Genomic DNA, 24,396 nt, shown 5'->3' on the forward strand with positions numbered 1-24,396 from the left:
GTACTGGTTGGTACGGCAGGAAAGGAAGAAGCGGAGGGCTTTGAGTCCTTTGTGATGGGGGATGGAGGTGTACAAGGACTGGATGTCCATGGTGAAGATAAGGCGTTGGGGACCGGGGAAGCGAATGAGAGGTGACCTTATTGACACATACAAGGCTTTTGGGGAACTTGACAGGGTAGATGTGAAAATGTTGTTTCCGCTTGTGAGAGAATGTAGAAGCAGAGAGCATAATCTCAGAATAAGGAGTCACATATTTAAGACTAAAGTGAGGAGAAATTTCTTCTCTTGAAGGGTAGTGAATCTGTGGAATTCTTTGTTGTAGCGATCTGTTGAGACTGAATTATTGATTATATTCAAGCCTGAGATTGACAAATTTTACATTAATAAAATGGAAGTGAGGATTAGCAGATCAGCCATGATCTCACTGAATGGTCAAGCAGACTCAATAGGCTGAATGGCCACCTTCTACTCATATGTCTTTTAGTCTTCTAGAAATTCTCCTTATTGAACAGGAAGATAACTTCAAGTCCATGAAACTACATGCTTAATAGCAAAAATCACCAAAGAACCTCACACCTTTTGCTATTGTCACATGCATTAGCAAAGTCTGATAACAAGTCATTTTCAAAAGGGCAGAAAAAAACCACCATTGGATACCACTTTCCTTCACTCCCTTCAGAGAAAGGTGGTGCACTGTCCTTGCCAACTAATCTGACTGATAATCCTGGCCTATGAAAGGATCAGCAGAATTCACCTGCATTGTGTTCAACAGCTGTTTGCTCAGAAAGTTTACCCACCCATCTGTTTGCCCCACTATCTTGACCAGTTACTCTGCCCCTTCATTCCATATTATCCTCTCATCCTTTTCTGTTTCCCCACTCTATTTGTGTTTAATCACATTTCTGATGCACTTCTCTTTCCTATTTTCATTCCATTTCTCTCCCAGTCATTTCTTCTTTCCTTTTCTGTCTCTATTTGTAACTGGCTTCCTAGTTATTGCCTTTAATTTTGTATTGATCCAAGTCAAATGTCATGGGAACTTGTCTCATAAACTCATAAAAACTTCCTCATCTAAGGAGCACAATGCCATTTTCTTATCGTATCATTTATATGGTATATGGATGAAGGTACATTAGGATGAATCTGATAATACTATAATTTTAAGTATAATTTTATGTTTGTTCACAGAGACTTGGTTGACAAACTTCCTGGACCGCACACCTATCTTTTGTTAGGTGATGCCTACATGAACATTCAAGAGGTGAAAAATTTATTATTTTTTCAACTAAATTTCTGATGCTATGGTCAGTTGATGAGTAGAATTGTTATTTTCAGGAGGTCGGTCTGGGTATGTTCATTTGGTGTCAACTTTTCCATTTTAAACGCCTATGTCAGCAAAATAATAGAAACAGTCTATCTAAATTTGTCAAACAATGATTTCTCCCCCTCCAAATCCAACTCAAGATTAGGGGTGTTGTAGTGTATTTCTAGTGTAATCTCTACTGTACTTTTGTGCCATATATTGTTGTTGTACAGAGATATTTGCAATTCCACAAAATACTTGAGAGATTACATGCACCTGAAAGAGTTTATACAGAAGTTATGAAATCTATGTGGAATTTGAGGGGAGACTAATATATGTGCCAATGTATCTGAGTATATAATCTAGTGCAAGTGGAGTTTAATATAATTTAACACTTATAAATTTATATTTATTAATATAAATTGAAATGTTATGAAACTGATAGTGTTTTCTATTCCATTGCAGCCTGAAAAAGCCATTGATGTATATGAGCAAGCTCTAAAGAAAAATCCAAGGGATGGAACTTTGGCTAGCAAGATTGGAAAAGCACTTGTTAAAACACATAATTACAATAAGGTCAGTTCTAAGTCAGTTTTCTACTTTCAACCAAAAGCTGCCTTTGTGATACCACAAATGGAGGATTGTATGAAATTTTGGTTTACTTTCACAGAAGGAGTGCAACAAAAGTTTACTAAACCATATCCTGGAATGGAGAGCTTGGCCCTACATGGCAAGATTAAATAAACTGCCTCTTTATTCTCTGGAATTTTAAAAAAAAAGAAAGGTGATCTCATTCAAACGTACTAAATTCCAACAGGATTTGAGATTGTACATCCCCTGAGTGGGATGAAGAGTAGCGATCTTGAACTAGTGACCACAGTCTCAAAATAGGGAACAGGCCGTTTAAGACTGAGATGAGAAGGAGGTTGGTCATTCAGAGGGTCTTAACTCTTTGGAATTCTTTGCAACAGAGAAGGTTCAGTCATTGAGTATATTCAACACTGAGATTGATACCTATCTGCATTTTTAAAACATGGAGAAATTAGCAATAATGCAGGAAATAGTGTTAAAGTGGAGGATCAAACATGATCTCACTGAATGAGGGAATGGGCTTGAATGCCTGATGCTTATTTCTATTCCTAGCTCTTATGTATTCCTATTTTAAACTGTGATATTTATAATTATTCAATTGTTCCTAATAAGCAATTAGTGTAAACTGTGTAGAATAATAAATTGTTTCCTCATCAAACTGCTAGTCATAGGAATACAAGACTTATGAGTAGGCCATTCAGACTTCAAGCTTGTTGTGTTAAGTTCATGACTAATTTAATGTAGTATTCAGTCTGATTTTCTGCTTGGCCATCATAACCCTTGGTTGTCAAAAATCTATCGAACTCAGCTTTGAACAAATCCAGTTTTCTGACAAACAGCATTCCACAGACTAACAGCTCTCTAAGAGCAAAAATATTCTACTTTATTCTGTCTTAAAAAGGAGACCTCTTATTCTTTTCTAGTCTCCACCACAAAAGGAAACATCTTTCTGGTAATTCACCCCAGCAAGACTAGTCAGCATCTTATATGTTTCAATAAAATCATCTCTCATTCTTCTGAACTCAATGTACTTAAACCCTTCATCCCAGGAGTAAGACCTGTGAATCTTCTGTGAACTGCTTCTAACACAGTGGAATAATGGTTGAAATCTGCACACAATATTCCAGATGTTGTCTGACCAGGGCCCAAAGCAATTACACTCTAGTCTTATATTTCAGTCTCCTTGCAATAAATGCTAACATTCTGTTTACCTTCCTAATCACATGCTACCTCAACTCAGGTAGGGCTAGGAGCACTGCAGTATACCTCAGTGCACTTTGTTTTGGGTTGGGAAGAAAGTGATCATAGTTTTCAGCCTTGGTGAATCTGGGTTGCTCTTTCTATGCCGTGAAATTGGCTCCTGTCCTCAACATAGATTTAGTAGGTTTTAGCTACCTAAAACCTACTAAAGTGGACAGTCTTTACCTGGTGCTGTTTCTGGTATTGCTACAGCCATCCTAAGTTGGCAAGATACATCAAGACCAAAATGGGGAGAGAGCAGGTCCATGACTCTCATTTTCCTCAATTCAAGAAAGACCCTGGAACAAAGAGGCTCGTGTTGAGGGCAGCTTCTCATAAACTGTCCAGCATCTAGACTGTAAAAACAGTAAAGTTATAAGTAACTATGGACCAGAAGTTAGTGCTGAGATTGGCATGTACGGAAGCTTGGTGCTAAAGGAAACACCAGAAAAAAATACTGATCCAGTTTATCTTGTATATCTGAAAAAGGAGGTCCAGTATGACCAATGCATACATTTCCAGATATTGCTTTTTCTTTTAAAGTTTCTTTCCTCTGGATTGTGAACATTTTCAACAATATCTACTTGAAAGAGTCAAAGTGACTATCAGGTCAGATCAAAAGCCATTTCAGATAATTTTATCTCAAGCTGCTACTGTCTGATGCAAAGCATCTGCAAATAATCTACTCTGTGCAGAGATACCATCTGGATGTAACACACAAACAAGGGAAATAGACATACATTGCTGACATGTTGTTGAAAGTACAGGACGTAAATTCTTCCAGATCCAATATGAGGTGATAGCTCTTACGCTATGGAAGTTTTCAAAACAGCAAGGATATTGAATTTATGAGGTAGGTGTCTTGCTCAAAACAAGAAAGCTCCTGAACAAAAAGCAACTTTCCAAGCTTTGCAAGAAGTAGTGATGAAAGAATAGCCTGAAAGCATCAAGGCTTTTGCTATAAGAGCATATTGGACAGCCCAAGATGGCAGCTTATACAAAGAAAATAGTCATTATTCTGAAGCAGTTGAAAAGAGAAATGCTAAAGTGCATCCTTGCAAACTACCAAAGAATTCAGTTGAATTTGAGGGAAGTAAAGAAACTGATGGGTCAGCTGAGCATGAGCAATGAAATCAAGGACCACATCAATTAGTGCAGTGCTTGTTATGAGTACCAAGGTAAGCAAATGAGATGTCCCATTCAGACCAGGGATGAAGACCATAAGACATAGGAGCAGAAATTAGGCCACTCAGCCCATCGAGTCTCCTCTGTCATTCAATCGTGGCTGATAGGTTTCTTAACCCTATTCTTCCCGTAACCCTTGCTCTGCTTGATACTCAAGAACCTATCTATCTGAGTCTTAAATACACTCAATGGCCTGGCCTCCACAGTCTTCTGTGGCAATTAATTCCACAGATTCACCACTCTCTGGCTGAAGCAGTTTCTACTTATCTCCATTCTAAAAGGTCTTCCCTTTACTCCAAGGCTGTGCCTTTGGGTTCCAGTCTCTCCTATCAATGGAAACAGCTTCCCAACATCTATTCTGTCCAGGCCATTCAGTTTTCTGTATGTTTCAATTAGATCCCCCTCTCATCCTTCTAAACTCCATAGATATAGACCCAAAGTCCTCAAACATTTCTTTTATGTTAAGCTTTCCATTCCGAGAACCATTCTCATGAATCTGCTCTGAACATGCTCCAGGGCCAGTACATCCTTCCTGAAATATGGGGCCCAAAACTGTGCACAGTTCTGCAAATGTGGTCTGACCAGAGCCTTATAGAGCCTCAGAAGAACATCCCTGCTATTATACTCAGGTCCTCTTGAGATAAATGCCATCATTGCATTTGTCTTCCTAACTACTGACTCAACCTGCAAGTTTACCTTGAGCGAATTCTGGACTAGAACTCCCAAGTCTCTTTGCACTTCATACATCTGAATTTTCTCCCCATTTACATAATAGTCCATGCCTCTATTCTTCCTACCAAAGTGCATAACCTCACACTTTCTGGGAGTAGACCTCTTCACTGTCACATGAACTAATTACCTTGTCTCTGCAGACTGCTATACTAACTATCTAACTTCACTATCTGTAGGATTGTAGAATTCTTGAAAGCATTTGTAGCAATCTTGACATTATAATGAGTCTCAGTGGCCCTCAGTTCATGAGTGAAGAATTCATAAAGGATTGGGAAATTCAACATGACATGTCATCTCTACACTATCCCCAGTCAAATGGAAAGGCTGAGGCTGCATTGGAAGTTGCCAACAGAATCATTAAACTGTACAATCCAACATGGATGTATACAGGGCAATTCCTAAGGTGAACAAATACATCTACTAAAGGCAGGAAGCATAGTCCAGTACAAAGACTAATATCACTAATGTCAAACTAATTTGTCAGTTGCAAAAAAAGCTACTGAAGCCAGAACTAACAACATATGAGTGACAAAATCAATGTGAAATTGAAAAAAGGCTAATTTAGTTTTGACATCTCTGCCAAACCATTGCCAAAGTTAAGCATTGGAGAGCCAGTCAGAGTATAAGCCTTCATCACTTTCAACAAAGTAGACCCATGTGACAACTTGGTACCTTCATAGAGCAATTGTCAAATCAATTGCATACCATGAAAATGAGAAACCAAATAAACCGCAATCACAGGCATGTAAGCACCACTGGAGCAGATCTTCCTCAACTGTAAGTAGCCAATCAAGAAGATGTGAACTCATTATCTATGCACACCATAGATCAACCAGAAGTTTATATCATCTCAGCAACAGAATTGGAACAACAACAGGTGCTGTGTAAACAGAAAATGACACAAATGGCCCTTCTGGGGAAGGACAACCACCCACAGGAATAGCCAGTGACAATGCACTTGGATTCCATTAAGCGCCTGATATGGTTTTAAAGACTTTGTGCAGTGGAAGTGCAGATACTGTTGAGACTAACAAACTGCTAATGTGTGAAATCAATTGTATGTTTAGTGTTTAGTGCATGATTTGGTAACTCAAAATGTAAATAGTAATGGATGCAAATTTTGAGGGTCTTAGATTTAGATTACTTAAATTACTTACAGTGTGGAAACAGGCCCTTCAGCCCAACAAGTCCACACCGACCCCCCAAAGCGCACCCACCCAGACTAATTTCCCTACATTTACCCCTGCACCTAACACTACGGGCATTTTAGCATGGCCAATTCACCTAACCTGCACATTTTTGGATTATGGGAGGAAACCAGAGCACCCGGAGGAAACCCACGCAGACACAGGGAGAATGTGCAAACTCCACACAGGCAGTTGCCTGAGGCGGGAATTGAACCCGGGTCTCTGGCGCTGTGAGGCAGCAGTGCTAACCACTGTGCCGCCCACGGTCATTTTGAATAAAAAGGGGAATGTTTGTTTTAAAAACAATGCTATACTAAAATGCCTTCTGCATTTCTGGAGTCATGTGACTTTTACCATGAGGTACTGACTGAGGGCATCCACCTTGCAACTAGCCTTCAATAAGACACAGATTATGCTACATGGTACTGCATTGATTGAGTAACAATCGCTTAGACTGGTTCCTATTACCAGAGTCATGCAACCATGAAAATTTGAAGATCATTAAATTCACAAGTCAGCGCCTTTGTGAACAATGGTGAGGAGGTGCCGCAAAACAACAGCAAAGGACTACTCCTTGATATCTAATATCTTTTATTTAATTAATGCATGTGGATGTTGGAGGGAAGATATAATTTAGTTAGTGTTTCTCTAATTATGCAATCCGTCATTTTTTTTCTCTTAATTCACACACAGCTACTCTGAAGTGTTTGGGGCACCTGTTATTTGTGGAAACCCTACCCCAACGTGACTTAGGTCTTCATTAATTATAAACCTGTTTACATGAACAGATTTATGATTTTATTGCATCTAGTGCATAGGCACGTTCCATGATCAACTTCTAACATTCAACTCAAGCACTCGAAATTTTACATGGAATGACTGCAGTTATTGAAAGAGGATACCAGATATGTTCGAACCAACCTGTTCATGTATTGCTCACTTCTGGAGTAGCTCGGACTTGAACTTGAGCCTATGGGGATGGTGGAAGATATTTTCTAATCAACATGTTCAGAGATATTATTAGATGTTTTGGGAGATGGTGGAACTTGAATTTGGGTCTCCTGGTACGGAGGTACAGACATGACCACAGTACTACACGAACCAAGGGAGTGTTGGAAGATATTTTCTAATTGTCTGTTTAGAGACATTATTAAACATTTCTGGGGCAGCTGGAACTTGAATCTCATTATTTAGATTAGATTAGATTACTTACAGTGTGGAAACAGGCCCTTCGGCCCAACAAGTCCATACCGACCCTCTGAACAGCAACCCACCCAGACCCATCCCCCTACATTTACCCCTTCACCTAACACTATGCGCAATTTAACATGGCCAATTCACCTAACCTGCACATTTTTGGACTGTGGGAGGAAACCGGGTGCCACCACTGTGCCACTGTGCCACCATGCCACCCAATCTAGACCTCCTTATCCAGCAATAGGAAAAATACCACTGTGGGTGTTGTTGGAATTATTTAGATAACATGCCCCCTGTTTCTACAATGAGGTGTTCATTGAGAACTGTTTTTAATTGTTTGTTTCAGTCAGGACTGAGTTGGTAACATACTTGACGATGTTATTAGGCTTAAAGTTAAGGTCCAGTGCTCAAGGAAAACAAAACTCAAAGATGAGACTCTGTTACAGTGCACCCGGATAAGCCCCAGCTATGCCTGCCTTTTTGTTGGCTATATCGAACAGTCCCTCTTCAGTACCTACACAGGCAATGTGCACCAACTCTTCTGCTTCTACATCAATGATTGCATCGATGCAGTATCCTGCACTCAGCTGAAGTGGAGCAGTTCATTGACTTTGCCCACAACTTTCACCCTGCCCTCAAATTCACTTGGTCCATCTCAGACACCTCCCTCCCCTTTCTTGACCACACTGTTTCCATCTCTGGCGACAGTCTCCAGACAGATGTTTATTACAAACCTACAGACTTCCATATCTACCTGGACTCACCTCCTCCCATCAAGGATACTGCAAGAACTCCATCCCATTCTCCCAATTCCTCCATCTCCACTGCATCTGCTCAGACGAGGAGACATGCTCACCTACTTTTAACAACATGTGTTTCCTCCCCCCATAATCCAGACAGCACTCCGCTGCACCACCTCCATTCCCCGTTCCACTGCTATAACCCACCCCACCCCCACCACCACCACCAGCACAATAAAGATAGAGTCCCCTTGGTCCTTGCCTACCACCCCATCAATCTCCACATCCAACAAAACTTCCACCAACTCCAACTAGACCCCACTACCAAGAACATCTTCCCATCCCCACCCCTCTCCACCTTCTGTAAGGACCGTTCCCTTTGACAGTCCTTGGTTTGTGCTATTCTCCCCACCGACCCCACCCCCCCCGAACCCCCCAGGACCTTCCCCTGCAACTGGAAAAGATGTAAAACCTGCCGGTACTCCTCCTCTCCATCCTGGGCCTCAAATGGTCCTTCCAGGTGAGACAGAGGTTCACCTGCCTCTCTTCCAATCTAGTTTACTGCATTAGGTGCTCCCATTGTTCTACTCTACATCAGGGGGACCGAACATAAACTTAGAGAACGGTTCGCCGAGCATCTCAGTTAGGCCTGCAGGGGCCAACCAGACCTCCTAGTCACCACCCATTTCAATTCCCCCAACCACTCCCTTTCCGACATAATCATCCTTGGCCTCCTCCATTGCCGCAATGAACCATCTTGTAAATTGGAGGAACAACACTGTGTCTTCCGCCTGGGCAGCCTGTAGCCCAGGGGGCTCAACATTGAGTTCTTCAAATTCAAATAACCTCCCTCCCCATCCTCCAACTCCCTTCCACTGCTCCCTTCCATCCCTCCCTTCCACTGCTCCCTGCCACCAACTGGATTCATTCCTCCTACTAACCAACTAGATCATGCCCTCTACCTGTCTTCACCTATCCACACTTCACCCTGCCTCCGCCACCCCTTTATCTGCAGCTTCTCCCACACCCACACCCAGCCCTGAAGAAGGGTTACACCCAGGATGTCACCTTCTCCACCTCTTGATGCTGCCTGGCTTGCTGTAGTTCTTGCAGCCTCCTGCCTGTCTACTATTGTAAGAGGTGTCATTCTTCAGATGTGACTGTCCATCTGATTAATCTGTTTTCTTCAGTGATTTAATTGATTCTATGGCCCTTTTCCAAGAACTGGAATTATTACTGATGTCCTAGCTACTTTTGTTCCTGAATAAAGATCACAAGAACAGATCATCCGGTCATTATCACAACTGCTGTTTTCAGGAGCTTGCTGGACACAAATTAGTTGTGACATTTTTTGCATTACAATAGTGACTAGGCTTTAAGTACTTATTTGGCTATAAATGAATTTTTAGATGTCTGGTAGGCATGAAAAACAGTATATAAATGTAAATCTTTCCTTCATTCTCAATTTTTCTTCAAAGGCAATTAATTATTATGAAGCAGCATTGAATACTGGCCAACAGAATTTCCTTCGTTATGACTTGGCTGAACTCTTGCTTAAGCTTCGACAGTATGAGAAGGCAGAAAAGATCCTGCTGCAGTCATTAGAACACGATTATGGTATGAAGTTTTTATGTGGGAATTAGAATTTAGTAATAAAAAGAAATGATTTGAATATATTTAACTGTATAAGTAGTAAACAATGATGTAGCCAATCTGCAATTAAAAATACTTGCTACAGGAACTGCTCCATCTTTCAGTAAAGATGAAAATAATGCAGATTCTGTAACAAGAAGCTGTTTCACAACACTGATTTTATACCAAATTGGCTAGTTGAAAAGCCATCCCATAACTTAGATAAAGTGCTGGATTCACAAGCAGTTCTTCTGTTAGACAGTAATAACTAATATGTAATGAGTAACTTGTGTTCATGACATTCTTTTGATGATATGTTGCTGTATTGGAACAAAAATCAAAACTGTCAAGGAAGGTAGTTCCTTTGCAAACAGGCTAAGTAGGTGTTTAAAGGAAAATTCATGAAGGAATATGGGATAAACAACATTGAATAAAATTTAACACAAATTATCTCTGTTCATGCAATTTAAAAAGAATGGAAATGTTTTTACATATTTTAGACTTTCAATGTTTTACAGTAAGTGATCTTCAGGCTTTGATGGAAGATGCACGATATTTAATGCTTCTGGCGAAGATATATAGTAAGAAGGAGAAGAAAGATGATGCCATCCTTGCATTGCAGAGGGTGAATATTCTTTCCTTCTTGTTTTTATTTGTTTGAGTATTGGATGGTAAATTAAGCTTTCAAAAGTTTCACATTTTCTTTGTAAAAAAGAACCTGTAAATTCAGTCTGTGCATTAAAATTTTGCTATGCTTAATTTAGAATATACCACTAGAGTGCATAATCTCCTCACAATAAAAATAAATTATTTGTATGCAAAATATAAAACTTTTTTACATTGTAGTTGCTGTAGATATCATTGAATTGTACAGAGCAATTGAAGGTCCATTGATCCATTGTGCCCATTTTGTTTTTTGCTTTGAAGGTCATTGGTTAGGCCACTGTTGGAATATTGCATGCAGTTTTGGTCTCCTTCCTATCGGAAAGATGTTGTGAAACTTGAAAAGATTCAGAAAGGATTTACAATGATGTTGCCAGGGTTGGAGGATTTGAGCTATAGGGAGCGGTTGAATAGGCTGGGGCTGTTTTCCCTGGAGCATCGGAGGCTGAGGGATCACCCCATATAGATGTTTATAAAATCATGAGGGGCATGGGGATAGGATAAATAGACAAAGTCTTTTCCCTGAGATGGGGGATTCCAGAACTGGAGGGCATAGGTTTAGGGTGAGAGGGAAAGATATAAAAGACCCCTAAGGGGAAACTTTTTCATGCAGTGGGTGGTACATGTATGGAGTGAACTGCCAGAGGAAGTGGTGGAGGCTGGTACAATTGCAACTTTTAAAAGACATCTGGATGGGTGTATGAATAGGAATGGTTTGGAGGGAAATGGATCAAATGCTGGCAGGTAGGACTAGATTGGTCTAGGATATCTGGTTGGCATTGGACCTAAAGTTCTGTTTCCATGCTGTACATCTCTGTGACTCTACAATCGCGACATTTGTCTCATACGCGTGTTCATTCCATGTACTTTACAAATATGCATTGAATTCACTTTTGAAAGTTTACTATTAAATCTACTTTCCCCAATCTTTCAGGCAGTGCAATCCAAATCACCATAAATTAATGTGGAAAATCTTTGTCTTTACCCACCCACTTTTCATTTGTAAATTATATTAAACTGTGTCTTCAGCCACTAGCCCTTCCTCCAGAAGGAGTAGTTTGTTTTTTGAAATTTTTAGTAAAATACATAATGATTTTAAATATCACAACACTGCTTAATGTCTGATGTTTAATAAGCATTTGACAGATGTTACTTGTGTATAACATAATCAGGGTAAGAGTGACAAAAGGGGATTCATGCAATCAAGCTTTGCACCCAAATCTAGGATTTATTCATGCAATTTTTATTTACTTGTGCTGTTTTAGTTGGCTGATATTTATTTATTCTCTGGTTATTCAGGAATCTTCATTTGTTTGATGCCTCTTTCAGCCAAGTCTGATTATGTGGTGCTTGATAGCATGTATTCATACCATAGCAGCTTGTAACCTTGGGCTTTAATCAAATAATCGATTTGTCATTTTCTGGTAGAAAAGCGGTTTTCTATATTCAGTGCTCTATCTTCTTGAGTTCAAAAGCATCTTTATATAATTGTCTTCTGCTATCTTTTGTACCCTATTTTTTTTCTTTGCTGTCTTCATTGTAGATTTTAAAAGTGGAAGCTATTGTTGAACTCTGTCCAGTGTTTCTGTTTCAAAATAAATCAGTGAGCATTAGGCATTACACTTCTGTTTTGTTTTGCTTACCCAAATTTTTTACCCTTCAGTCTTTGCCAGCAGTCTCCTGTCTGTGCTTTGTCTGAGACTTTGAACATATACTACGTTTACTGTATTTCCCCCCCATTCATCATACTTGTCACCTTCACAAAAGTCTCATTCATAATTATTAAATACAGTTTTTCTTTCTAGAATATGTACTCTCTTCTAATTATTTTCAGTTCTAGATTTTTATGAATTCATAGGCAAGGATGTTGATTTTATTTTTCCATTCCACAACTGTTAATTTGACAGGCCTGGATTCCCCTTGATTCTCTTTGTGAAAATGCTTATTACATTGGCCATGCTATGGTTCTCTGGCACACATCCATTGTACATAGAATCCTGAAATATAATTTCTGGGGCCTCCACTATTATTTTTCCAATTTCCTTCCAGGCCCTTGAAGATTCCAGTGCTTGTCTTCTCTTAGCTTAACTAATTTCAATGATACTTTAATTTGACATTTATTGAATTATTATGCTTTCATTTTTACTAATTTTACTATTTATCTCTATCATCGTTCTGTTTTACACAAATTGAAATAAAGTTTATAAGTATTTCTACAAATTTTCAATTAGTTCAATTTTCAGTCCACCTTAGTAAAGTCCCCTTATTCTTAAAATTTGTAAACTAATCCGCTGAAAATAGTTACCCAACATGGGATCTAAATAAGTATTTCTTCTAGTCATTTATTTTTGGCTGGCATTCTTGGCTACTCTCATTCTTGGTTTTGGAATTATTTTTAGCTGTGCCTCTTTTTTGTTTATTTTGATTCTGTTATTTGTTATATTAATTAGTGTACATGAACCTTTATTTTGTTATGTAAATGTTCCTGCATCTAAAAAGTATTTCCCAAACAATTCTTAATATTAAGAATTAGACCATAATATGCAGGAGCAGAAGTAGACCATTCAGTCCTCGAGTCTATGTCATCCTCAGTATGTGTTTTCCCACCTATTTTTGTGTCATCTGCACATTTGGTGGTAGGACATTAACTTCTGTCATCCAAGTTATTAATATGTATTATAAATAAATGTGGCTCCAGCACTTATCTATTGTCACTTCATTACTTACATGTTGCTGTCTAAAAATGCTTCCTTTCTCCCAACTCTTTGTCTTCAGTTAATTGGCCAGTCCTATATCCATGTCTTATGTGCAGTCTCTCATTGAATGTATTTGGAAATCCAAATATATTATCTGTAGTGTTCCTCATATTATTACTTATTATTTCTTTTTATTACATTTGTTTGACAGTATGCTTGGTAGAAAGACTTTGGAAAAATGTGACAACAAAAAATCTGCTTTAAATTTAAATTATTCCTTAATGTTCAAGTACACCCTCGAGTGGAAAAACAGTGTTATTTTGTAATAACCCATTTGTCTTACATAATGCATATGCTTAGCAATTAAAATGTGAACACTTCTGTGTGTATTATATGCGTCTGATGTATATTACTAACTTATTTCATGTCATTTTAATATTCTGCTAATTGTTAGTCTTTTTTTGTTCTTACCATTTCCTGGATAGGCAAGGGAGGTCCAGGCTCAGGTGTTAAAACGAGTTCAACTAGAACAGGCTGATGCAGTCCCTCACCAAAAACAACTTGCAGCAGAGATCTGTGCTGAAATAGCAAAGCATGCGACAGACCAGCGAGACTATGAAAAGGCAATTAAGTTCTACAAAGAGGCACTTGTCTATTTTGAGAATGACCATAAGGTTAGTTTGCGGTTGCTAATTTATTATATGTGGTGACTTCAAAAAATTCCAAACTATGGCTTCATTTCACAATGCAAGAATGTGTATGTTTGCATAGATCTCTTGGAATGTGAGAATTATATTGAATACTACATTGAGATATTTAGAAAGTTTAAGTAAGAGCTGTTAATTATCCTGCCTGAAACCACTAAAATGAAGCTGTCTGTGAAAGCATTCCATGTTTGATTACTCTATGCAACAGTACAAAGTGGAAAAATGATCGACCTGGAAGCAAATTTCTTTCTCGGTCATTGCAAGGCAGCTCACTAAAGCCGTATTTTATCACAAAGTAGAGACTAAAGTTTTGCTTAAAAGTAATTAATGCTGCTCCCAGCAGTAAATTGTCACAGGTTAGGTATCAGGAATGTTGATGAGTGTACAGGAATCACGGTATCCCATAAATTCAGCTGAAAGTCTTGAAAGGCTCTAGAATTTTTTTTAAAATGAAAGACAAATGCTTAGTTATAAATAACTGCTTCCTGTTTTTGGCTCTGGCTGAGAGACTGTCTGTTAGGAGGATTATATGGGAAATGTTTTCCTACTCAACTCTTGCATCTGCAGTGAAATTTCAAACTAGAATTTCAAGGAATATATTGGAAATCTTGCAAGTGAAGAAGTTGGTCATTTGAGATGATGGTGTCTTTAAGCTCACAGATAAATCTAAAAATCAGGCCTCATCGTCTGAAGTTGAACCTTTCTGTCTGATTTTTTTTTTAAATTGTCAAAAGGTGAATAGCAACTGTCAATATTTTTTTCCGAAAGTCTGTCTTTCTTATGCAACTGAATTTCCAAACGACATGTGAATTTACAACAGTCATGGCAAAATGCAAAAATCTTAATAGAAAATTATTTTTATTGTACGTATTGTAATATTTGTAGATATACACCTCAAATATGTCACTGATATTTACCAGCCTGTCAAATCTATTTTGTAGTGGTGACATTATCTTGAATTTCATTAATAGCCTTGGAATATTCACATGTATTCAAAAACAATTTGCTTTAAAACAGTGCTAACACCGTTTCCTCAGAAATCGAAATGAGTCAAAGTCTTCCATTGTTGTGAAATAATGTATAATGGTCCACCAGATATCTTGTATTGTTATGTTACGTTGTAATTTTATTGCTTTCTGTGTCAGGTGATGCTAGAACTTGCACAGCTGTACCTTGCTCAAGATGATATTGATGCCTGTCAACATCAATGTGCAGTTCTTCTGAAAAGTGATCAAGATAATGATGCAGCTACTATGGTTAGTAGAGATAGAGCATAATATTTGAAATAACTGAGATATTACTGCTATCGCTGATAACTTTTAAAGTTTTGGACCTTTGTCACTCAACTATATGTTGAAGACTCAAGTGTTCAATTAGTTTTTTGTTACCCTTTTGTGTCCCATCAATTATCTATTATTGGAAGAGGAATAATGTGTATGCCACAGAAGATGGGACTAGATCTTTGTGAAAATATTCAAAATAGACATGAGACAAAACCTTAAACCTTTTAACTTAATTATCAAGAAATCATCTACAGTATGCACAGGGGTTAAATGACTAAACTTATTTCAGCAAGTGGTTTTTCTTCATGGAATTCACATTACGTTAGCAGGGCTAGTGCCAACTTCCCATCACAAATGACATGCTACTGAATTAATAAATTAACCCTTTCTAACTAATTTTCAAATAAGCCAGGTAATGAAGTCATGTGCTATCAATCATTTGTTAATTGGTTACACCCTCATAATCTTAACTTCATTATCTATCTTTACCTCTTTCTTTTGTCACCCCACTTCCTGGCTATGCATATGCACAAAAGTTAGTAAAGAACTATAATTAAGCAAGAATGATAAACAGAAAACTGCAAATGGAAGATTTTAGCTTCAAAGCACTACCCAAATTGTTCAATAAATCCTTATTTTGTAAAGGAATACTTTCAATTCTTGAACAATTTTAGCAACACCTAGGTTAGAGGAGTTCATTTCAAATAACCCTGTTGGCAACCTTAATAAACTCCAAAGCAATGTTGCACTATCACTTGGATATACTAGCTTTTCCATTGATTCTTTAGCTCCTCATTTTTTGTTACCACCCAGATTCAGATAGGCAGAACATTCTTATGTCACCTTGAATATGCTGTCTCCAGACCTGTGCTCTAAATAATAAGAAATTGCTGAAAAATCTCAACAGTTCTGGAGACTGGTTAATGGACACAAAAAGTTGATTCTGTTTTCTCTCTATAGATGCTACTAGATCTCAGAAAGTTTTCCAGAAATTTCTGATTTTGTTTCTAATTTCCAGTATCCACAGTTGTTTTTTTTCTTGTCCTGTGGTCTAAATATTCCAGTAAAGGAAATAATTTGTTTATGTAAACATTCATTTTAACCATCATTAGCCCTTTCCTTTTTAGCAATATGCCTGATGCCTGAATCCATTTTGAAGATACTTTTAAAGCAATGTCTGAGATGTTGCACCTACTTTCTGTGTGAATGTGGCTGATAGTGATTGTAGAGTACAATCTTTATAGATTGTGATTTAGGAGAAAAGCAGTTACAGGACTGTGCCATTTATTTCAAGCTTCCATTAAAGGATTAGCACTGACTATCAAGATGCCTGCAGCTCTCGATTGCTCCACTTCCCTCTTCTAGCATGTAACTTTGATTTAATTGTTGGCATGAAATTGATCAAAGAAGCAAATACTATTGTAGCCTGCAGAACCAATATCGTTATTCTGTTTCTCATTAACTAGCAAAAGCTCTACATTAGGATTGCCCAATTCTATAAAATACTGGATATTTGTCTGTCCATTTGGACCACTAGATCCAAAGCTATTGCTTCCTCGAATAGCAATGTGTCAGCCATGGTTTAGCAGCATTATCAACTTTCAGTCAGAAGGTATGGATTTAAGCCCCAGTCTAGTTACTTGAATACATTATCCAGATTAATACTTCACAGTAAAGCAAGGGAATGATGCTTCATTGGAAGTGTATTTTTCAGACAAGGTATTAAACGAAGACCCTTCCTGTCCTGTTTCTTGGATGAACATTGAAGATCATGTGTTATTTAAAGAAGAACAGGCCTTTTTTTCTGGCCACTAGGCCAATACATATCTTTTGACCAATGTCAGAGTAATTGATTCTGTCATTCATTTTCATTGCTTTTTGTGAGAGTTGCTTCTGTGCACAGTGGCTGCGACATTTCTTACAACAGTGACCACAGTCCAAAAGTATTTCATTGCCTACAAGACATTTTGATACATAATTTCATTATGAAAGTAACTATATACAAATAAAAAATCATTCATCAGAAGATATTGAAGTTTGCTTCCTGTGCAGGTGCCAAAGTGTTTTCATTGCACCATTTGTCAGACTTACTCCAAAGCTGAGGGAGATGAGAAAATTAGCCCTTGGATGATAGTATACCTTTTTAAGCTCAGCTGTCCATCCAGCACAGAAAAAGTGACTCTTAAGCTATGTCAACAACATCTTCTTATTTTCAGTCTAATTGTAAAACTGAATGGAAAACCACTTAAATGGGTAATAAATAAGAAACATATAGTGTGAATTAGAATTATATATCAGCCAGTCTTGAGCAGGGCTAGTTACTTACCAGAAGGATGTTAACAGGTCATTTGGGTGGGTTTTTAATGAGTACTAGCTACCAGGCTATTGAATTCACTTTCTCAATTTGCTGTGTGAAATTGAAATCTCAAGACTGACTGCAAAGGTGCCGTCAGTGTGGTGGGTTGAAGTGTGCCTATTTTGACACAAGAACTATCAGTAATAAGGGTGACGAAGTTAGAGTATAGACTAGTACTTGGAAATATGATGTTGTGGCTATTACAGAGACTTGGATATAGGCAGAATGGTTGTTGGATATTCCAGGGTTTAGATGTTTCAAAAGGAAGTGGGGGGGGGGGCGAGGTAAAAGAGTGGGGGAGTGGCATTGCTAATCAGGGATAATATCACAGCTGCAGAAAGGGAGTCAATATGGCTGGAAATCAGAAACAGGAAAGGAGCATTCACTTTATTGGAAGTTTTCTACAGATCCCGCCAGTAGCAGCAAAGACATAGAGGAGCAGATTGAGAGGCAGATTTTTGAAAGGCGTAGAAGTAACAGGGTTGTTGTCATGGATGACTTTAACTCCCTAATATTGATTAGAACCTCCTTAGTTCAAATAGTTTGGATGGGGAAGTTTTTGTCAGGTGTGTCCAGGAAGGGTTCCTGTCTCAATATGTAGATAGGCCGACGATAGGGAAGGCCATATTGGATTTGGTGCTTGGCAGCGAACCCTGCCAGGTGTCAGATCTCTCGGTGGGAGAGCATTTTGGTGATAGTGATCATAACTTCCTGACTTTTACTATACTCATGAAGAGGGATAGGAGAAGACAGTATGAGAAAGTATTTAATTGAGTGGGGGGAGGAAATTACAATGCTATTAGGCAGGAAATAGTGTGTCTAAATTGGGAACAGATGTTGTCAGAGAACTGAACAACAGAAATGTGGAGGTTGTTTAAGGAGCACATGCTGATAGTGCTGGACAAGCTCATCCCACTGAGGCAAGGAAGGGATGGCAAGTTGAAAGAACCTTGGATGACAAGGAATGTGGAACATTTTGTCAGAAGTAAGAAGGAAGCTTACTTAAGGTTGAGGAGGCAGGGATCAGACAGGTCTGTAGAGGGTTACAAGGTAGCCAGGAAGGAACTGAAGAAAACTGAGGAAAGCTAGAATGGGGCATGAGAAAGCTTTAGTTGGTGGGATGAAGGAAAACCTTAAGACATTCTACATGTATGTGAGGAACACAAGGATGACCAGAGTGAGGGTAGTGTTGATCAGGGATAGTGGAGGCAACTTCTGCCTGGATTTGGAGGAGGTAAGGGAGGTCCTTAATGAATACTTTACTTCAGTATTCACTAGTAAGAGGGACCTTGACGTTTGTGAGGACAGTGTGATACAGACTGATATGCTTGAACATGTTGATGTTAAGAAGGAGGGTGTGCTGAAAATCTTGAAAAACATAAGGATAGATAAGTCCCTGGGCCGGATGGAATATACCCAAGGTTACTATAAGAAGCGAGGGAAGACATTGCTGTTCCTTTGGCGATGATGTTTGCGTCCTCACAGTCCACTGGAGTAGCGCCAGATGATTGGAGGGTGGCAAATGTTATTCCCTTGTTCACGAAAGGGAATGGGGTAACCCTGGGAACAACAAACCAGTCAGTCTTACATCTGTGGTGGCCAAATTATTGGACAGGATTTTGAGAGACGGGATTTATGTTTACTTGGAAAACCATAGCTTGATTAGATGGTTAACATGACTTTGTGAGGGGCAGGTCATGCCTCACAAACCTTATTGAATTCTTTGAGGATGTGACAAAACACAATGATGAAGGTAGGGCAGTGGATGTGATGTATGTGGATTTTAGCATGGTGTTTTATAAGGTTTCCCCATTGTCAGCTCATTCGGAAAGTAAGAGCATGGGATACAGGAAAATCTGGCTGTCTGTATACAGAATTGGTTGGCTTATAGACGACAGAGGGTGGTAAATGTAAATTATTCAGCCTTGCGCTTGGTGACCAGTGGTGTTCTGCAGGGATCAGCTCTGGGACCTCTGCTCTTTGTGATTTTTATAAATGACTTGGATGAGGAAGTGAAAGGGTTGGTTAGTACATTTGCCAATGACACGAAGGTTGGTGGAGTTGTGGATAGTGTCGAGAGCTGTTGTAGGTTAATGGGACGTTGACAGGATGAAGAACGGGCCGATAAGTTCAACCTGGAACAAAATGATTCATTTTGGAAGGTCGAATTTGAATGCAAAATACAAGGTTAAAGGCAGGATTCTTGCTGGTGTGGAGGAACAGAGGAATCTTAGCATCCATGTCCACAGATGCCTCAAAATTGCCACCCAAGTTGATAGAGTTGTTAACAAGGGGTATGGTGTGTTGGCTTTCCTTAGCAGGGTGATTAAGTTTAAGAGCCCCGAGGTTTGCTGCAGCTCTATAGAACCCTGATTAGAACACACTTGGAATATTATATTCGGTTTTGGTCACCTCATTATCATAAAGTTGTGAAAGCTTCAGAGAGAATACAGAGGAGATTTACCAGGATGTTGCCTGGACTGGAGGGCAAGTGTTATAAAGAAAGATTGAGGAAGTTAGGGCTTTTCTCATTAGAGTGAAGAAGGATGAGTGGTGACTTGATAGAAGATGTTGAGAGGCATAGATAGAGTGAATAGCCAATGATCTTTTTCCAGGGAAGAAATGGCTATGCCGATGGGGCACAATTTTAAGGTTATTCGAGAAAGGTTTAGGGGAGATGTCAGAGGTAGGTTCAAGTTCGGCACAACATTGAGAGCCGAAGGGCCTGTACTGTGCTGTCCTGTTGTATGTTCTACGTTCTATTGTTAATCCAGTCTTGCAGTTATTGCATTACTGAACCATGTGTGATATTTTTGTAGTTGTGTATGCCTTCATTTAAGAGAGCAAGGTAGAGAAGGTACAAGATTATAATAGTACTGAGTTTGGAGCTGTTCTTCAGCTGTATGTTCTTCAACACCAGCTTTTGTGTGTCTCCAGTTATATCCAATGTAATTTCTTACATGGCTTATAGTTTCTGGGCCCTCATCAAGTTTGGGCATGAGTTTGGTCTTATTGTGTTCTGTCTAATCATGCATACAGAATAGTAATCTTGCAAGTTGTGAAGAATGTATGGTACCAAAGATGTGTCAAACCTGGGATCTTACTTATCCAGAATTATCATTAGTTAGGATCATAATATTATGAAAACACAGAGAACCACCAACAAGGCAATCTCTTGATATTATATTAAAGCAACAGCAGCATCCTTGGAATTCTCCTTCTAATATTCTGGGTTTCTCTCTGGTAGAATATGGAGGATCCCTCCATTCAAAGAGCAGATAAAATCCTGCAGTCATTTGTAGCTTCACTGTTCTTCTGAAATAAATCTAAGCTTTGTTAGATTGCTGGAAAAAAGCTTTTGTAATGTTTTTAAGCAAATCTTATCCACTATTTGTCTGGCACATTCTGTGTAATGTTTATTTAAATTAAAATAATTCTGATGTTATGTTATAGATGATGGCGGATCTGATGTTCAGAAAGCAGGATTATGACCAAGCTGTGTTTCACTTCCAACAACTTTTGGAACGCAAACCAGGTAAATGTAGCTGTTTATTGCTTTATAGTTGTAATATTTTGTAAGCAGGCTGTCTTGCAATAATATTGAAGAATATTAGAACCAGTGACCTAAAGTTGTCTTTGTGTGTCTAATTCTGCCAGCAGAATTATGAAAAATATCATACTTTCCTGGCCAGAATTTTATCAAGAAGGTGGGGCTAATTGAAATCTGATTTGAGGAATGCAATGTTGTTATTCATCTCGAGAGAACTAGAATATAAAGACAGGGATGTACTTCTGAGGCTTTATAATGTCTGGTCAGACCACATTTAGAGTATTGTGAGCAATGTTGGGCCTCATACCTCAGGAAGGATGTATTGGCCCTGGAGCAGGTCCAGAGGAGGTTCACAAGAAAAGATCCCAAGAGTGAATACAAATCTATGTTCCATTTCATAACTGAATAACTGAATAGTATACGTTCTAGATGACTTGTAAATTTGGGTCTGCCAGTGAGTCTTAATCTGGTACATTGGAGCCAGCAGTTCCCTTAAATATTTTTGTCATAATCTTCTTGTGAATATATAATGGATTATTGGAAGGACCTGGGAGTCAGAGTCGAAAAGAGTGGCACTGGAAAAGCAGAGCAAGTCAGGCAGCATCCAAGGAGGAGAGTCGACATTTCAGGTATGTTTTTCAATGCCACCCTTTCTGCGACTCTGACTCTCCAGCATCTACAGTCCCCACTTTCTCCTAGAATCTGGGAGTATAAGTAGAAGGCTTTCTGCTATTTATTGCCCAGACCCATGTGTCTTACACAATGTACTCATTCTATCTCTGGCAAGGTAGACCAAGTTAACAGAAGGAAAGATGTCACTTGGTTTGATAAATAAGCTACTTTATCCTACACTTGGCAATACAACTTATGATTGAGTAATCCTTGGTACAACCTTTTTTTTCACACTAGTCACTATGTTATCACAAAAATAAACAACAGTTTTGCTGTGCCATTTTATGGGGCTTTTTACTTCATGTAAAATCAAAATAACCCTGTCTATGGCAAAGGTTGTCCATTCGTCACCTAACTATTGTGCTAATACCTGCGTCCTGAATTTTATAAACTATTTTCCCTCATCAAGTGGGTTGGTTCGTCAGCAATGGGGTTCTCCATATTTCACAGAATAATATTGTCTTGCTAACAACTTGGCCATTGTTTGGAATTTCTGGTAAAACAATCAGCATCTTGCTTTTTAAATATTTCTTTGGGTCTGTTGTGTTTGGTTAGTATTTGCTCATAAATGTTTAAATCACGAATGACCAATATGTTTTAACTGATAATGATCAAAAATCTTTAATTTGGAGATGCTGGTGTTGGACTGGGATGTACAAAGTTAAAAATCACACGACACCAGGTTATAGTCCAATAGGTTTAATTGGAAGCACACTAGCTTTCGGGGCGACCCTCCTTCATCAGGTGATAGTGGCTTGCACTTGTTTTTTAGATAATTTTATGACATTAGCACGTTTGATCGATTTGTTGAGAAGAGCTGGAAAACTGGAAGAAGTTCCCAGATGCCTTGACATGGCTGAAAAACACACGACAAGACCAACTTCTGAGCCTGGCTTTAATTATTGCAAAGGGTTGTACCTCTGGTAAGTTGTCCTGCAATTATGATTAAAAACCAAAGTTCTAATGGCTGAGTGCACAAATGAACATCACAAAGTCCAGGAAGGTTGCAAGTTTGATTTGGCATTTGCTAGATTTATCAATTACTGTCAAAGAAACAATAATGATAATAAATTGATCTTTACTTCGTTTATTGAAGTGGAAGGTGAAATGCATTAAGAGCCATAGAGTAGCTATAAGCAAAGCCATTTTCTCACAAAGAGCACCAACAAGCAGGTTATCAGCTCTATTCAGATGCAGTACCAGTGTCTGAACCAGATTAGAGTACTCCACAGTATCTTGTGCATTGAGGTGTTTACTGCTGTCTCCAGAACTTGACCCTCCAGAGGCGAGTGAACCTTGAAAGGAGTGAGATGCTAAATGGACCTAGCTAGGGAGATGAAAGAAGAGAATATTGCAGAAAAGACTGCTGATCAGGGTGCCGGGAAGCTGAGTAGTACTACTTGGAGTCATAGAGTCATAGAGATGTACAGCATGGAAACAGATCCTTTGATCCAACTCGTCCATGCCAACCAGATATCCCAACCCAATCTAGTCCCATCTGCCAGCACCTGGCCCATATCCCTCCAAACCCTTCCTATTCATATACCCATCCAGATGCCTTTTAAATGTTGTAATTGTACCACCCTCCACCACTTCCTCTGGCAGCTCATTCCATACACATACACCCTCTGCATGAAAATGTTGCCCCTTAGGTCTCTTTTATATCTATCCCCTCTCACCCTGAACCTATGCCCTCTAGTTTTAGACTCCTCCACCCCAGGGAAAACACTTTGTCTATTTATCCTATCCATGCTCATGATTTTATAAACCTCTATGACATCACCCCTCATCCTCCGATGCTCCAGGGAAAACAGCCCCAGCCTATTAAACATCTCCCTATAGCTCAAATTCTCCAACCCTGGCAACATCCTTGTAAATCTTTTCTGAATCCTTTCAAGTTTCACAACATCTTTCCGATAGGAAGGAAACCAGAATTGCATGCAATAGCAACGGTTCTCCTTCAAGATCCTCTGCTCCACGCTCACAGCAATGCGCCAGCACCTAATCTCTCTACAGTCAGCCCTGCCTCAGCTGAGGGCCACACTCTCTCAGAATTGCAAAGGACCCACTCTGTACTACATCCTCAGGAGAATTCATACTCTCAACAAACAGTATTTCAACTCCATCTCAAACATCAAAAACTGTAAGTACAACAAACTTTTATCTACCCACCTCCATAACCAGCACTCCTCAAACATTCCAGTAGATTCTGCTGGCCTCTGGAACTGCTCAGACGCCATTAGCCATGTGGCTGGTGCAGCTGTCACCCCCACGCTGATTGTTGATGTCACTTCCGCCCCCATCATGGACACTCCCACAGCCACTTCTGCCCTTCACAATTCCTCATGCACCACACGTGACATCACTTCTGCCCCTCATATCATCGCTGATGTCACACACTCAGTGACTTCTGCCCCCCACTGCCGTGTTTGCCACCACTTCTGCCCCCACCAACGCCACTCACCTGCATTCTGCTGACATGCCCCCCACATGTGGGTGGCACGGTGGCACAGTGGTTAGCACTGCTGCCTCACAGCGCCAGAGACCCGGGTTCAATTCCCGCCTCAGGCGACTGACTGTGTGGAGTTTGCACGTTCTCCCCGTGTCTGCGTGGGTTTCCTCCGGGTCCTCCGGTTTCCTCCCACAGTCCAAAGATGTGCAGG

General features: G+C 39.3%; 1 protein-coding gene across 1 annotated transcript in view; it reads left to right on the forward strand.

Moving 5' to 3' along the window:
• ttc21b (tetratricopeptide repeat domain 21B) overlaps nt 1-24,396 on the forward strand; it is a 107,393-nt gene that overhangs the window by 48,638 nt on the left and 34,359 nt on the right. The window contains exons 16-23 of the mRNA XM_043693904.1: nt 1,189-1,261; nt 1,769-1,879; nt 9,653-9,791; nt 10,325-10,431; nt 13,651-13,839; nt 15,018-15,128; nt 20,965-21,046; nt 22,506-22,656. Coding sequence (XP_043549839.1) covers nt 1,189-1,261; nt 1,769-1,879; nt 9,653-9,791; nt 10,325-10,431; nt 13,651-13,839; nt 15,018-15,128; nt 20,965-21,046; nt 22,506-22,656 — 963 coding nt within the window. The remainder of the gene's footprint in view (nt 1-1,188; nt 1,262-1,768; nt 1,880-9,652; nt 9,792-10,324; nt 10,432-13,650; nt 13,840-15,017; nt 15,129-20,964; nt 21,047-22,505; nt 22,657-24,396) is intronic.

Source organism: Chiloscyllium plagiosum, chromosome 7 (assembly GCF_004010195.1).
Source record: "Chiloscyllium plagiosum isolate BGI_BamShark_2017 chromosome 7, ASM401019v2, whole genome shotgun sequence".
In the NCBI taxonomy this organism is placed as follows: Eukaryota; Metazoa; Chordata; class Chondrichthyes; order Orectolobiformes; family Hemiscylliidae; genus Chiloscyllium; species Chiloscyllium plagiosum.